General features: G+C 40.9%; 1 protein-coding gene across 3 annotated transcripts in view; it reads left to right on the top strand.

Annotated features, from left to right (window-relative positions):
- Window positions 1–17613, top strand: part of mlphb (melanophilin b) — a 52004-nt gene that overhangs the window by 19985 nt on the left and 14406 nt on the right. For 2 of the 3 annotated variants that reach the window (XM_074658469.1, XM_074658468.1), the window contains exons 3-9: window positions 1141–1362; window positions 3233–3372; window positions 5973–6014; window positions 8799–8854; window positions 13261–13353; window positions 14273–14414; window positions 15137–15375. In XM_074658469.1, the coding sequence (XP_074514570.1) occupies window positions 1141–1362; window positions 3233–3372; window positions 5973–6014; window positions 8799–8854; window positions 13261–13353; window positions 14273–14414; window positions 15137–15375 (934 nt within the window). The remainder of the gene's footprint in view (window positions 1–1140; window positions 1363–3232; window positions 3373–5972; window positions 6015–8798; window positions 8855–13260; window positions 13354–14272; window positions 14415–15136; window positions 15376–17613) is intronic. The other variant, XM_074658470.1, reaches the window with a different exon arrangement.

Raw genomic sequence — 17613 nt, 5'->3', positions numbered from 1 at the left:
TGAAGTGAGTTAGTGACCCGGTGGTCGCCGGTTCCATCCCCTGGACCAGCAGGGTAAATCTGGGAGGGGAAAGTGATGCCCCTCCTTCTTTACCACCACTGAAGTGCTCTTGAGCAAGGCCCTTAACCTTAACTGCTCCAGTGGAGCTCCTCAGAGGCCAGCAGATCAGACTGTGGTTGTACTGGGCAGCTTCCAGGTGTGAATGTGTGTAACTGTGCAAATGTGATCAGGGCATTTCTGCAAAAGAGAGGCTACCTCTAAGGGAAACTCCCCTGAATAGCTAAAGTTTATTTTAATTTTTTTCAAATCCATTTCATTGTAAGTAGTGAACAGCTGTGGTTTGTCTTATCTTTTCATCACACAGCTCTAATGTGTTTCAATGCTGTTTAACACATGGTCTCTTTACAAACACATGAAAACGATAAATGATGGCATGTTTTTATTTAGCGTAATACAGTAGATTTGATTATGCTCTCTAGAGAGAAAGAGATAAAGGACTGGGGTCATTTGTGTAGCTTTTACTATGATACCAGATGTGAATTAAAATTTACCACAGGCAGAACACCTGGCGCAGGGACCTTGACACGGACATCACACAGAGCGGGCTGACATGGAAACAACTGGAGAGGAAAGCCCAGGACAAAAGACTCTGGCGGACTGTGGTCAACGGCCTATGCTCCACAAAGGAGCGAAAGGCTTTGAATGAATTGAATGAACAGGCAGTTCAATTCATTGTTTGTTGTCTTTTAATTTGTTTTTGTCGTTTGGTAGCTTGCCTACCTTGCAGCCTTTGAGTACAGGTGAATACGCAAAATCAGAATCACCTTCATTGGCCAAGTTCGTGTGCACATAATACAAGGAATCTTTTTTTTTTTGCATATCTCTTAAATAGAAATAACAGCTAGGGACAAGGACAACAAAGTTGGATAAAGAAAGTTAAAGAATAGACAGGACTATTATGTCCACAAGTAATGAAAAAATGGTGTTTACATAAATAATATATAAATATATATAAAAAGCACCAATGACAGACAATGAAATAAGAAATAAAACCTCTATATACAATATTTAGAAAGAAAACTGTCTGCACTTGTTGAACTATGCCTTCACTCGACTATATTTCCAACCCTGTTTTTTTAGTGACCTAAAGACCCAGATTGAGAAAGAAGACACCAAGAGAGAGTTGTTGGGCAACCAGAGCAGCCTGACCGAGTCGCACTGTATTCGATGTCTCCAGCCCTTCAAGTTCCTGGTGAACAGCAAGCGTCAGTGTCTGGACTGCCAGCTCTACATCTGCAAGTCCTGCAGTCTCTACAACAAGAAGGAGCATGGCTGGGTGTGCAATCCCTGTCGCATGGCCAGGTACGAAATTACAAATTTAAAAATTTAAACTAGTAGTAAATCAAAGTGAAGCCAATACCATGGCCAACAGCTGGACAACCTTCTCTTGTACTGTAGTAGTGTATATAGTAGAGATCCATTGAAAAAGTGGCAGCCTATCTCTGGGAACAAAAAGTTAATATTTTTTTTCTCCAGAGGACATCTGGTGGTGTCAAGAGGTAAGAGAGAGATACATTTCAAAGCTTATTTGCTTGATTTGGGACTGTTTACCCAAATGGCAGCAAGCAGTAAGCCCATGGGTCACCAAAGGGCCCTGACACACTAAGCCGACGCTCGGCTGTCCGACAGTGTGGGGCCGTCAGTGAGCATCCATTGGCGTAGTTTTTTTGGTTTGTTCCGTACCATCGGCTCTAGTCTGCCCATGTCAGAGGTTTTTCGGCCAATTCAGCATGTTGAATCGGTGGCGGCGCTCGTCGGTGAGAGAAATCAATGTGATTGGCGGTTTAGCTTAAACTAATCAGTGTACGAGAGGCGAAACGGACGGGAGGAAAGCAAGCCAATAAGTAAAGTCAAGAGGAAAAACACAGAAGGCTTATTTTTCATCTTCATCTCATCTGATCATTCCAATACACGGATATTTTCACAACGATATGGCCATCTAGAATGAAGCTAAGTGGTGAGAGAGTGGTGTGAAAATGGTCGGCAAACGCCGCTTTGTTTCATGTACGTATCGACGGCTTGAATATCCGCCGTCCTCAGTCTTCGGGTTTTGCTTTTTGAAAGACAAATACAGAATAACTGGTGGCTTTCGTCGCTGCTGGTTCTTTGATGACGGCTTAGTGTGTCCCCAGCTGAACATTGCTTATGGATGACATCACACATTCATTCATATTTTTCTATATTACATCAGAATTCACCCACCATTGTTCAGACTGATCGTGTCTTTAAAGCTACATACTAGCTACATGCTAGTCATGGTGCACAGCTGTGCACAGTACAGTCCTATAGGATCACTGATCACTGAAGAAATCACCACCAAATCAGAGGTTTTTTTTTGCTTGGGAGTCCAGCTGTGAACATGTTTGTGACCCTTGTTTGTGATACTTACCGACAAACGGATTTATGGGAGTGTGGATCTTTCAGATCAATTTGAGGAGTGCTTATGGTTTATTGTAATTGTTTCATGCCGTGTGGGACTCGCACTAGTCTGGTCTTGGTCTTGACTCATTTTCAACCCCTCAAAGTCTTGATCTTGTCTCGGTCGCGATACACTCTGGTCTTGGTCATGACTTGGTCTCGGTTTAGGTGGTCTTGACTACAACACTGCACCATGGCCTTTTTGCCCTGTATTTTTTTCACAACAAAACTTCTTTCCCTTTTACTGTTATCAAAAGTTCTTTAAGAAAAATAGGAAACCATGTTGTTTGGTAGTGTAAATCCGTAGCACCCTGGGGGTCTGACACAAAGCTATTGATGGAATGTTGGTATTAGTCAGTTATGAGTGACGGCATGAAAGCACTTAATCAATACATTTGTACGCTTTTCAGCAGCTAGTAGACAAATACTTTGCTTTGACTTGGCGGCTCAACTGAGGTCTGAATAAGAGTTATGTGTTTTTGAAATAGGATCTAATCCAAACTGCTCACTCCAGCTCCATATGTAACCATTATACTATTGTTTGCTCAGATGTGGCTGCGCACAAAAAGCCCCTCACTGAACTAAATGTCTGGAAAATATCATGCTATACATCTCATGTCTTAAACCTGCACTCACCATAGCAGTCAGTAATGTCCTGTGCTTGTATTCCCTCAAGTATTCTCTGTAATTACTGGTGACTCGTCCTTGTGTGAAGTCATTAGTACACATTTGGCTCCTCCATTTCTTTTAACAGGGTCCTCAAGATCGGTACTTTGGAGTGGTACCATGAAAACGTTCGTGCCCGCTTCAAGCGCTTCGGCAGTGCCAAGGTGATGCGATCGCTCTTCAAGAGGTTGAGCGGAGAACGCAGCTGCTCTCAGAATGACCTTGAAGGTGAGTTTTTATTATGAAGATCCCTTTGTGTGTGGTTTTCCGTACAGAAAATAAATGTGAAGATTTGTTACCACATTGGTTTGTGAAAGGTTTCAGGATTTTCCCAACATGATGCTCATTGTGAAAAGTGGTTTTAAAACTTGTGTCTGGAATCTTTTAATCATTGATCCACTGAAAATGAAATGAATGTGAAAATCGATACGTGGTAAGTCAATGAGTAACACCTATTTACTTAACAAACCCTGTCACTGTGGCCTTTCAGCAAAGACATTAACTCCAGCTGACTGAAGCTGCTCAGCGGTCCAAAACTGTACTTGTTTTGGGCAGCTGCCAAGTGGGAATGTTTATACGAATGTGAAGCAGCGCGATCAAATGTTACAAATGTGAAAGAATGTCAGATCTCAGGTCAAGGTGACTTTGAAGGGGCAGCCTTAACAAATTTCCATCCGTTCCACTCATTGCTTTACAAGTCCTCTGGAGGTGCTCCAAGTCCGAAGTGGAAGTCACAGAGCATTGCTGGAAGTCAGCTTGAGCTTACCCCAAGAAATCCCCAATAAATGAAAGGCTTCAAGGAGATTCAACAGCTGCATTCTGTACTGTGACTGTACGGAGAATGCATATTAGGCTGTTGAATCTGAAGAATTGGTAAAACATCACCATGCCAAGTGCATCACATGTGTGGGTTGTGTCAGTTTTTCGAGTTCAAGTTCAGGAATTGGACTTGGATATGCATTTTCTTTTTCCAAGTGGAGCTCGTATTATCCCAGCGAACAACAAAGTTAATGCAAGTAGCACGGACATTATTGGACTGAACGCTATTGCCTTTGCAGTCACCAACTCTCAACCCAATGGAACACATATGGAGATTAGACACTGCTCCCCACCATCATAAAAAAAACATTAAATTATGGAATATCATTTGAAGGAATGGTGTTCTTAAAGCTGTTCTGGCAGCTCCAAAGACACTTCACGTTGCTGTATTTCTTCCATTTGTCAGCCACCTGTCTATGAGACCCCCTCATTTTTGTGACACTGAGTCACAACAATTCATTTCCTTTCTCTTTTTCAGATAATCAACCATCATCAACAGGCTGCCAAATCTGTCACAGGGTTTAATAATTTTCCATCTCTGCTGTTTTTCCAGCTCTGGCTCTTCACAGCTGTGCTGAGCGCTATCACATACCTATGGATACAGCTCAAGCCAGAACCTCCAATGTCCATTTGTTGTCCTTAACTGACCAGTGCTCTTTGAAGCTCAGTCTAAATGTCCCACGAGGCTGAGCTTCCAAGGCTGAGCTTCCAGTGCCCTTGGAAGCTCAGCCTTGTGGGACATTTAGACTGCCTGTTGTACCTCTTGAGACTTTATTCCCATGTGGTGGAAAAGTCCTGTTTATGTTTGCTGCTTGTGTTTAAAGTCTGAAGCAGTGACGGTATGAGGCTTCATCAAAACCTTTCCAGCACGTTTTGCTCTCTTTTTGAAGTTGCTCCCGCAACATTACCAATATCCTCTGGTCAAAACCCAGGGCAGGAGACAAGTAGAAGGCAACACGCACACCACTTGCTATGTCTCCTTTGTGGTGCGGGGAATCAATTCCCCTGAATACCCAATGCCACAGAAAAAAGTCAATTCCCACACAAACTAAGTAGTAAACCCAGAGCTTATAAAACAAGTGCCCTTGAAGCCCACTGCATATCAGCTTTAAGCATTATTATACACAGTAGGTCTTCAAGTGAGATCATAGCATCGGGAGATCAATGAATTATGAGGAGACAGCCGGGGCTCCTGGTACTGCTTACGCTGAGTCACCCTGGAGGATTTTGGGACAGGATACAGAACGAGTTGGTTTGCTGGCTTAGCCCGGCGGGCCTTGTGATCATCCAGTCACATGTCTCCCATTCTGTGCCTGGAATTGAAAGATTCAGTCCTGCAGAGCTCCACCAACCAGAAGCAGAGAGAGAGAGAGACAGAGAGAGAGGAGAGGGAGAACAAAACTTTAGTTTGTCATGTCTTTATGAGGAATCCAGCTCGCAGCGTGTGCACAGATGTATGTTGTAGTTATGAAACGCAGCCATAAATGTGTATGTTAACAGGTGCATTATGTTTAAAATGACCGACCACTCATCAAATGCAGACATTCATGTGACCACCTGGATTAAATTCAACATGCATGACTGTACACTCAAACACACACACACACATTCTTTTGCTGTCTTTTGACTGTATGTGCTGCTGTGGTCCGTTGGGCCCCCAAAGCTCGGAGGGTGTCATCCTGTGTGTACAGTATCTTTGTGCACAAACTCTAATGCTTACAACAGAGTCTTTGTTCACATACGCTGTATAAAAAAGAGTGTAACTCAATTAGCTGGCTGACCTCAGCGCCTCAGTTTAATGGTGCTACTGCTGCTTCTGCTTCTGATTATAATTTTATGTGGAAAGTGGCCTCGGCTAAGGACTACCTGAATTATCCCAATTTGTTTAGCTATTTATTATAGTCAGCGTACTGAATTGGAAAATGGCAAACCTCACCTCATTAATTTTCATTTCTAGTTGTAATTAAACACAACTGAATAAGTCTTCTTTTATCTTTTCTGTTTTCCAGAGCCTCATGAATATGATACACAGAGCATGCCGGAGGTCCACAGTAAGTACACTAAACTGAATGAATAATGATCTAAATCATAAGGAAAGGTCAGATATCTTTGACAGATATATCTTTTGATTTTAATATTAGGGCTGTCAAAGTTAATGCGATAATAAAGCGTTAATGCTAATTATTAATTTATTAATTATTAATTTAAACGCCACTAATTTCTTTAACGCATTAACGCAACTTGCGATTTTTAGGTTGTAGCGGGCTCAGTTTTAAAGCTAGAGTGATACTGGTATCATATGAAACTAGAAAACCTAAGTTATCCATTGGTACCAACCATATCCTAGTTTGTTGCGAAGGAGGCTAAACAACGCTACAAAGTTACGCAAAATTTTGGTGAGGAAAAACTGGCATGGCCATTTTCAAAGGGGTCCCTTGACCTCTGACCTCAAGATATGTGAGTGAAAATGGGTTCTCTAGGTACTGACGAGTCTCCCCTTTACAGACATGCCCACTTTATGATAATCACATGCAGTTTGGGGCAAGCCATAATCAAGTCAGCACACTGACACACTGACAGCTGTTGTCGCCTTTTGGGCTGCAGATTGCCACGTTATGATTTGAACATATTTTTTTATGCTAAAGGCAGTACCTGTGAGGGTTTCTGGACAATGTTTATCATTATGTTGTGTTGTTAATTGATTCCCAATAATACATATATACATACGTTTGCATACAGCAAGCATATTTGTCCACTCCCATGTTGATACGAGTATTAAATACTTGACTTGAACCTTCCTTTAAGGTACATTTTGAACAGATAAAAAAACTGTGACTCACGGAAATGTCTTTTATTCATATTTATAGGTATTTGGTCTTAAACCAAAGTAGTGGACGAATTTAAACTTTGACTACGCTAGATGAGAAGTTGGAAGATTTCGCAGAACGCGGTTTGCGCTGCGCTCACCGTTGGGTTCAGCGAACATCACTCCGCTGCTCTTGCCCTTCGCTCGGAGCAGCGAAAAGCTGTTGTTGCTCTGCAACAGCCATTGGAAATAATGGGTTTCTGAGCGCAGTGGTGCCGTTGCCGCGTTGTGTGAAAGGCCTATTAGTCATTTGGATTCATCCTCTAGAGAGCGTCAAAATTTTATAGTAACCCATCCAATGGTTTGAGATATTTCTCTTGACCAAAGTGATGGACCGACGGACCAGCTGGCTTTGCCATGCCGCTAGCATGCTAAAAGCAATTAGATAGATGTGTAACGACCATTTGACCCAATTTGCACATGGGGACTTGGACTTGTGACCTCATTATGTGGCAAATCCTGGTCAGACATTTTTAGTTACGTACGGACCTGCTGTGTGCTGTTCACATTATGTGCACTGATTTTAAGACACTTTTCAGTGAGTCTATGTGGTCAATGCTGGATTACCAACTAGGAAAAGTGGCCCTGTATGCATCATGTGTTTGTTGGTTTGTTGAGAATATGCCTTAAAATAAACTTTTAGGTGGCTCCTTCATTATTACCTGTTTTGCTGTTGTGCTCTTCATATTCCTAAATGAATCTGTTTTACCAAATTACCACAATCATGGGTCCATTTGAGCCCATACTTTTTTTTTTCCCGGGGCCCCGCAGAGGCTTAATCCAGCCATGTGTGTGGTCTTCCTTAGACCTCCTTCTTTGGTCGTCCTTCTGGAGTCACATGAATGTTTAATAACTGCTTAACTCTTAACTATTTAATATGCTGCCTAGTTTACTAAATTCATGTTTAATAAAGTTGAGTCTTTGCTCATCATGGTAATTAATAATCAGAATAATACTGTAAATCAAGGTACTGTGAAATGTAGTCTCAGTATTGAATATTTTCATATGACTATTGAAATGATCCATTTCAACCGTGCTGGTTTGAATGTCTCATTCAGTGGATACAGTGGTTTTGGAACAGACTAAAGGGTTCTGGTTAGGCTGGCACAGTACAGTGCTCTCCTGGCTTTTATTCACATGGCATATGAAGAGTAGAGGAGCAGAGCCAGGGAAGTTTTAGTCAGGGAGAGTAAACAAGGTTTAAAACGAAACATGTTAGTGGAAAGTACTTTATCAGTATCATTAGAGGTACAGTAGTAGTAGTAGTAGTAGTAGTAGTAGTAGTAGTAGTAGTAGTAGTAGTAGTAGTAGTAGTAGTAGTAGTAGTTGTTGTAATAATGCTACTTTTAGTGTGTTTTATGTCCATCTGCGTATTTCTTTCTGCAGATTATTTCTGAGTGATGTAAGTCTATAAAATGGATTCAGGTTGGGAATGATAGAGTATTAGTGCAGTAACGGTTCACATGTGTGTTGTTGTTCTGCGTAAGCGTTCAACTTCATCACTTTATCTGCTCACCTGGGAAGCTCATTATTGAACATTTGCTTTACTCTGCAGCTTTTGTTGTTCCCAGTTTATCCTTCCTCTCTCAAGAGCGAACTGTTAACGTAGAAATGCAGCCCACTCATAAACGCTCCCATAAAGAGTGGCTGAAAACACAGTGTTCCTTCCTTTCGCCACCTCGTGCTGCACTTGCTGTGCCCGGTGGAAAGGAAAAATAAAAACATTTGAACATTTTAGTTTGCATCTTCCTGTAAAGAGTTATATAAAAGATGTAATTCTTTACTCAGGATGGTGAACTTAGTCTGCAGATGTGCTCGCAATTGCATGCACATAGAACAAAGCCAGATGATTTTAATTGTGCACTGCATTCCTTTAGAAATCATATGCTTTATTGTACAGTATTTTGTCGTTCAGTTATTCTCAAAAGTTTTATGTTACTAACAATAACTTGTCTGCCTTCTTTATCAGCAGATGGATATGAGGAGCACAGTATGGATGCAACAGATTCACAACACTACAAGGGGGTACGGCAATTCGTTTTTTAATTCATTAGTACACTAGTAGGCCTACATGTGGTTCTTTTCCATTGTGCTTCCCTGTTAAAGCCAAAGTAGGCAGTATATTATTGGCATCATTGGACAAAAATGCCATAATTATCTTTCAGCATATTGTAATTCAAGTGTTCTGAGAGAAAACTAGACTTTTGCACCTCCTCATGGCTCTGTTTTCAGGCTTTAGGAAATCTAACCAGTGACAGGAGACCTTGGCCAATCACAGGTCATTCGGAGTTTGTGAGTGATTGACAGCTGCTCAGAGACGGCAAGGCTCCAGCTCGGCTCTGATTGATTGTTTTCCTCCGATCTGTGAAATCTTGTAAATGCCATTAGGAACACCGGAGGACACAGAGGCACATTATTTATTTTCAGATTACCTGTCTCATGCACTACTGTCAGGATATAGTGACCGTTTTATAAAAGTAACTTATTTTTTTGCATAATTTTTGCTCAAGTCTGCCTACTACAGCTTTAACTGCCTCTTTGTTTGCTTGTTGGGAACATTAAATAAATAAGCATCTTGTAGCTATTTTGTAGGTACTTAAGTTTTAGTGAGCTTGTGGCCAACAGAAAGCATTCCAGTGATGTGCATCATAAAACAAGAAGCAGATATCAATTTGTTCTCAGACAGCAGAACATTAGTAGTTCTGGTGTTTGTCTCCGCTAATTCTTCGAGACTAAGACTTCGACATGCGGTAACCTACAAACAATACCTGTTTCACCTCAGTTCTGTTGATCTTTTGCCCACACCGGACGTTTCCTGTTTCTCTTTCCTTTTTTCTTTTTCTTTTAAGGAGGGAAATATCAATTTAATCGCAATAAAATATCAGACAAGAAAAGTGGAAACGCAATGACATAGTACTGTATGGTGTGATTCAAAATAATGCAGAGTGTCTACGATAAGTATGAAGCTACAGCCAGCAGCTTAACTTAGCATAAAGACTGCACAAGGAGGGAAGCAGCCTGGCTCTATCCAAAGGAAGCAAAACAGACCTACCAGCACCTCTAAAACTGGTTATAAAACAGTTTAACAAGTTTTTACCCGCTTGTTTAAACCATACAGGAACCAGAGTGCAAAACCGACAACAAAGGAATATATGAGATACTATGAGTTAAATTAGTGTAATTACTGATTGTTTTAGGGGAAATCTGTTACATATGGCACATATGTTTATACGTATGATTATGTCTGTAAGGGAAGAGAAAAAAAATATATATAATACATATATTGAAAAATCAGCAATAAATATGTAATAATAAGGGAGAAGTACAAAATAAATCAATAAATAGTTTAATATTTGGAGGTGTCAGCTGGGGGTCCTTGCAGGGCTATCTATTTCATAGTTTCCTGTTTCTTAATTTTCTTTATTAAAAGATGTTTTAGCGGGGGGGAACCAAAGCTGCCAAATGCCAAACAGATAACTCCAGTGAAATTCATATCAGCCTTTTGCAGCACATGTGTCTTGAGTTTGAGTTTGCAAGGCTCTGCTGTGCTCCCATACTGATCTTTGTCATGCTGACGGCCCCTTCCTCTGTTGAAAAGCAGAGGTGTTTTCTACGCGGGTTATCTGTGTGATCTAGGCCATCCCTCGTGAACAACTGGAAGCCTTGACAGCTTGAGACGACTAAGGTTAGGCACGGTCCACCCGGCACTGGCAGCGGTGCACTGTGGGTAAATACCAGGCTGTCACACATAATCGCGCACATAAAAGAGTCGGAGCAGAGTTGAAACAGTCTCTGGTTCAAGTCTAGAGATTGTAAAAAAAAAAAAGGGCACCGGGTCCACTGAAATTCATCATAAAACCATGACTACTATTGTTTATGCCACAGTCTCTGTGTAATGAGGGAGCTAAGCTTTGTTTATTTTCAATCACTGCAGCGGCTGCTGAGTAGAAAAAAAAAGGTTGACAGGACTCTCGGGCTCTGCCGGGTCTGCGGATGCTTTGTCTTTGTTTCCCATGTGACTACCGATAAAGGTTTTGTTTATATCTTATATGATTGGACATTTGATGGAGGTTACAAAAAGGCTGACTGCAACAAGGCCAAGTGGTGCTTCCTACACCCCTGGTTTGACTTTCACTCAGACAGAGTGCCCTCTACTGTTCCAAACAGAGTACTGCCTTTTGAAACACCTTATTGAGGAAACTCTCCTGACATTTTCACTGTCTCAGAGATGATATGTTACTCAGAGAGGGTTTTTAGGAGCCTGTAGGGATTCAGTGTCTTGCTCAAAGATTCTTGGGTAGGATCCTTCGTCAGCAACACAGGGCTTGAACCTGAGTCTCAAAAGAAGTCCCTGTCTTTCTAGGTCACATAGCCAGGCAGATGTTCTCCTAGCCCCAGTTTGTGCCTCTCATGTAATAATATTACATTTAAGTAACAAAGCTAAGTATCTGTTTTTCCCCAAAAAACTAGATGTACCCATCCACCCAGGTTGATTAACAACACTTACCACTGTTCCGAAAGACTCTTTTAACCATCTGGATGATAAAATATTCTGTCAGCTGCACAAGCAACTTTCATTGTGTGGATTTTGACGGCCCCTACGGACAAAATCGGTTTCCGAGCACCAGAGTCCCTTTAGAAAACCTCTGGTTCTCCCGTGCCTCCCTTCCCTCCAGCAGCGTGGTGTCATTGTGGGCTCCCAGTGGGGACCGGCGGAGTAGCGAGGGGAAGCTCTGCTCCTGGCCGGAGGAGAAGCCGCTGCTAAGAGGCGCAGAGCTCTCCACCTCCCAGAGCTCCGACTGCAGGTCGAAGGCGGCAGCGAAGCCGGATCTGGGTCCGTCTTCTGCAGGCTGGTTGCTGCTGGAGGTCGCGCTGCTGGGGAACCTGCATGATTTGCTCTGATTTCGGTGGCACCGATGACGAGCATTAAGAATAACTTTATAGAAATAGCCATTGTTCTCTTCGATGGTCTCGTTTCTTATGTAGGTCATATAGAGGCATCGGTATTATATTTCATAACCAGTTAAAAGTTCCTCACAGTAACTTTAAAAAAAACTATTTTGAACTCTTTTCCAAAGTTGTGCCACTTTTCCTAATCCAAAAAAAGATGGTATAAGATGACATAAGTGCATGCTCAATTTGTACCGTGTGAACCAAAATTTGAAAATGTAACAGTTATATTATATATTATTATTAAGTTATATTGGCATATATTGACAGCCCGGTCTCACGACAAAGCGTGTAATAGACCCGCCTGTCCACCGGAAGAAAGCATGTCAGTGTCGCGTTCTGTGTCGCCAAGACGTGAATATTACACACCTGCATGAAGGTGCAGTGTTTTGTAGTGACAGTTGTCACGTAATGTTTGTCACGTGTTGTGTAGTGACAGAAGTCTAACTTCAGAGCTAGTTACGTAGTATATAAAGTGAGAAAGATGAGGACTTTCAAGCGGGAGACCCATGTTTGAGACCGGTGTTTTGTTTTGCAAGTTAAGTTAGTTGTTTGTCACATGTTTTGCAGTGACGGTTGTCACGTGTTTTCCCCACTGACATAACGTTGTTTCTGTACGTGTTTTACTCAAGGCCCCAGGAAGTGTGCCGGGCTCTGAGACAAATTGTTTTTAGTGGCCAAACGGTGGTTCTACAACTTATGTGTCTGTCACGTGACGCCGTTGGGCCCACAAAGGCTTTTTCCCATAGACTTCATTCGCCACTGAGCAACTCTCATAGGAATGAACGGAAACCCGCCTGTATCCAGTTCTCTTTATCTCTTTGATTTTACTTAGTTTACGTACTTATTTTAAGTTTTACCTTAACCTAACTAAGTGGTTTTGCTGCCTAATCCAAAATGAGTGGTTTTGTTGCCCCCTGCTGATACTGCACATTAATACAGGCGTGTAATATTCAGGTCTTGGCGAGGCAAAACGTAATACTGAAATGCTGTCCTCCGGTAGACAGGTGGGTCTATTACACGCTTTGGCGTGACATTGGGTTGATATTGATGTTACTTTACAATATTTTATATTTTCATACAAAATAACGTTTTTGCATTTTGCTCGTGTTTTACAAAAAGAGTAATGACATATGTCATTTGTGGCTGCTATTTGTGCAACCGATTGAATATTTTGTTATCCAGATGGTTAGAAGAGTCTTTGTAGTGATACATTCAGAACAACAATTAGTGCTGTTAATCATACTTCTGTGTGTTTTTAAAATGACACATATTTTGAGAGGAATAAACTTTTCCAAAATAACAAAAAGTAAAATGGTTACATTGTGCTCAATCTTTGGTAATCTCAAAGTGAGAAGTGTTTTGCAATGTCCTTCCTCTCCGCTACGCTACACTTTTACCTTTTCATACAAACCATCTTTCTTTCCTCTCTACTCTCTCCTCTCTGTTGGTGATGGTGTTTCCTTTTCTGCTCTCCAAAGATGAAAAAGACCAAAAGGCGGCTAACTGTCGATCCCATTGATTTCCAACTGGGCTGCGACTACGTCATCGAATCAAGAGGACGGAAAAATCAGGTAGAAGCTGGACCACCCTCCCAGAACCAGCTTTTCCCCAAACCCAAACTAATCTGCATGCCTTCATACCAGGGGCCCGCTGTCTGTTTCTTCTTTAGCTTGTTTCTGTTTTCTCTCTTTGCCAAACCCGGTCTGGTTTGGCAAGACAATATTACATTTGTGTCGAGCACTGTCATTATTCATTCTCCAAATGTGTATGCTCGTGTGTGCACAGATACTAAGAGACTCAAGTGGCATGAAACCAAGTCACAATGGCTGAATCATTTAGAGATTCAGGGGAAATAGACCCCCCCCAATCTCCTGTGTTTATATCTTAAAAAATAAATTTGATGAACTGTGAAAGCAGAGTTGTTGCTACTTGGGGTTGTTGCATTATTGGCCAAGACCAACATACCAAACCCCAACTTACCAAACTAATGCCAGAAAAACTCTAAATTAAGGGGTCGGTCACCTAGGTTGTAATTTTAGATTTGATCGTAACATTTATCAAAATTGAGCAGTATAACATAATTCACTGCTGTGCCTCCACTTTTTCATTGTAGCTTATTGTACTTACTATCTATACAGTATATTTGTTATTACTGTACTGTACACCATTAATGATTTTACTAAAACTGGTAACTAAATCCACTTAAGGCAATAACCACTTTTTGGGGTTCTCTTATAATCTAAAGAAAAAAGAAAAAAAGAAATTCATGTAACTTGAAATAAATGTGAAATGACAGTACATTTTGGAATTTCCCAGTTATTCCTATTATTTCTAACCCTCACTTTATTAAATCATATCTTTGTGACAACCCCGGTGCCTTCACCTCTCCCTCTGATGCTAAGTTTCTAGGGGAGCCTGAAACAGCATCATCAGCTCCTTAGTACAGATGAACAGTTGGTCACACTCACCTCTCTCCATCCTCTCTCTTAGGCCCCAGTCTCGCATGACATCATGGACATGGATGTAGGTGAGAGGGAGTCGATGCTTGCTGAGGCTGACATAGCCTCTGTTTTCCACCAGATTTTGGTGGAGCAACGCAAAGGTCTGGACCTGGGAATGGCTCCACAGCAAGGTAAAGAGAGGAGAAAACACATCTCAGGTCACCTAAATGGTTTCAACAAACTTTCGCTAAAGAACATGTGGATAAAAACAGCAAATTGACATGTATAGCATGTGCATGAAAGAAGCAGAGAGGAGCCACAACAGGAGCAAGTCACAAGTTAAGGATCCCATACTGTAGTATTAGTGATAGGGCTGTCAATTAATTAAAATATTTAATCGTGATTAATCACATGATTGTCCGTACTTAATGGTGATTAATCGCAAATAAATCACAAAATGTACCTTATAGGGAGATTTGTCAAGTATATAATACTCTTATCAACATGGGAGTTGACAAATATGCTGCTTTATGCAAATGTATGTATATATTTATTATTGGAAATCAATTAACAACACAAAAAAATGACAAATATTGTCCAGAAACCCTCACAGGTACTGCATTTAGCATAAAAAGTATGCTCAAATCATAACATGGCAAACTGCAGCCCAACAGGCAACAACAGCTGTCAGTGTGTCAGTGTGCTGACTTGACTATGACTTGCCCCAAACTGCATGTGATTATCATAAAGCGGGCATGTCTGTAAAGGGGAGACTCGTGGGTACCCATATTTTCAATTACATTTTTATTTTGCAGCCATGATATTGACTTTTGCCTTAACTACTGAAGAAAATGTGGAAACAGTATTGCTCATTTTATTTCCTGATTTACCGTCATATGTGTTTTTTTTCCAGATGACCTTGCGTACCCAGACAACCAAACTTTTCCATCCCGCTCCATCTCCCGACTCAGCTACTCCTCATGTGGCAGTGGTAGTGCTTGGGGCCCCCAGGGCAGCAGCAGCTTTCTGCCCGGCCCTGAAGACTCAGAGGAGGATGACCACTGTCAGCACTACCCTCTCTACCAGTCCCATCTGGGCCCCTGCAGCCACACCTCCCAGGAGAGCCTTAACTCACCAAACGCTCCACCACAGGTTTTTAATATGATTCTTATTAACGTCTTTTAAGTTTCCTGAAGAAGCCTATTAATGATGCATTCAGCTCATACATCATGACACATTTTCTCCCCCACATAGTAGTATATTAGCTGCTTTTAACAAGAAGGGATTCTGGCCCTGGTATTATTGGTATCGAATCAAAAACAATTTTGTGCCCACCCCTATTCTGCACGTATTAACACATACACACAAATATGTGTATGTGACTTGCATTTATACGGAATTGCATTTATACAGCGTAGTCTTCCGACCACTCACTCAAAGCTTTTTGCACTACATGGCCCAAATCCAATTCAAATTCCCTCTACACCCTCCCACTCTGTGGTTGAGTGAACTCTGTTTGTAGTCACACTTACAGCTGAGTGAAGCAGCCTTCTTTATGGTGTAGGGTATAAATACAGCGGCCACTTCAGGACAAACTTCCCTCCCTCCGGCAAGGAAATAAATATGAGAATCAGAAATACTTTATTGATCCCCGGGGGGAAATTGAGTTACGTTTTGCTCCCATTCTAGAGTAGAAATAATAATGCTGAAAAATAGGATCTATGCATATAATGCATAAATGCAATAATATAAATACATGCATAAAAAAAAATGCAAGAATAGTATAAATAAATAAGAATTCTTTGTTTAAATGTACCGTATAAATAAATGCAGTGTTAATGCCAGAGTAAACCACATTATTGGATAGCTGAATTATTGCACTAAATTATTGTACTGTTAAGTCAATATTGCGCAGTTGAAGATATAATATATTATGGGGTTATAGCTGCTGATAGGGGTAAAAAATACTAAATATATGTTGTATAGATATGAATATAAAACACTGCGATAAATGAACATACAGTATCTACCATCTTCTAGATTAGACAAGAGTATATTTTGTTTGATCCTAAATACAATCTATTTATTTTGAGTTGTTAACGTCTGTAGTCTATGACAATAAGGTAGGTGAGGAGGCGAGGAAAGGAATCAAGAATGTACAAACTGAGAAATGAAAATAGAGAGAGAGAGAGACACAGTCTAGAAGTACTAGAAACACAGGGAAGGGTTAAAGACAAGAAAACACAAAGGAAACTGCATGGGGTATGGCCCGAATCCATCTTACACAATCAATTCCCACCACTGCAGATGTTCTGTCTGATATCAATTAACTTTACTGATGTATACACAACCCATATGGTTTTTATTGATTTATCGTAAAAGTTTAACGCGCAAGACTTTTTTTTTTCCTTGGCACAGTTTGAAAGTCTCTAAAAAACCTTTTTATTTGACATGTTGGTAGGGAACACACTGAATCATCTTGAATCATTTTTTAATATTACTATTCTAGCTTGGGAATCAAACTAAAAGTGTTTGGACAAAAGGGTCGACTAAGGACAAAGTAAAAAAAAAATCAACTAGCAACATTTGACCACATGGTATAGCTCTGAGCCTACTGCAAAATGCTGCGATGGAAGGAATTTGCATCATTAAAATTAGCAATAAAGGCCATGATAAGACCATAAAGAAAACTCTTAAAACTATAATCTAATCGTGCCCTGTTTGGGTTGTAAGAAGGATCGGGTATAAACCGAACTATTTATGATCTGGACAATAATTAATTGTGGTTTTGAGTCACATTTCTGAAAGACAACAGCTAGCAAACTTCTTTTTTTTCCTTTTGATATTCCAGGTCTTTCTAGCGGCACATGTTGGACCTCTAATACACACACACAAGTTCATCCGGCTGACACGTTGAGTTGTGGGTGGAGACAGCTGCTGGATCAGAGGGGGGGTTACATACATTACATCAGTGTCTATTAATGTGATATACAACTCAGTCACTGGAAATGATCCCGACAACTGTTGCTGTTGTGTTCATGGGAAGCAAATAAAAAACAGACTTTGTTCACCATTAGTTTGGCTGCTTTTCTCACTGCTGTCAGAAATCCTGATGTCCTCATGTGCCCTACAGTCGGGTGTCTTTGAGTTGATTCAGACAGGCTGTGGAACTTAAAGGAAACATTCGCTATCTTTTATGTGGATGTCCAATCAGTGTTGATGAAAAATATAGTCCACTGAAGAAATAAATTCCCCAGTGCATGCTATACTAACAGAAAGCTGAGTTCTCCTATTGTGGAGCCGTGCCAGCTTTGCCTACATGTACCAGGATGGATTGCATACAAGCTGAGAGTTTGCTGTGTTACACAATAAACAAAATAAATAAACTCA

Source organism: Sebastes fasciatus, chromosome 14 (genome assembly GCF_043250625.1).
Source record: "Sebastes fasciatus isolate fSebFas1 chromosome 14, fSebFas1.pri, whole genome shotgun sequence".
Classification (NCBI taxonomy): domain Eukaryota; kingdom Metazoa; phylum Chordata; class Actinopteri; order Perciformes; family Sebastidae; genus Sebastes; species Sebastes fasciatus.
The sequence above is the reverse complement of the archived record's forward strand: the minus strand, read 5'-3'. Positions and strand labels throughout refer to the sequence as shown.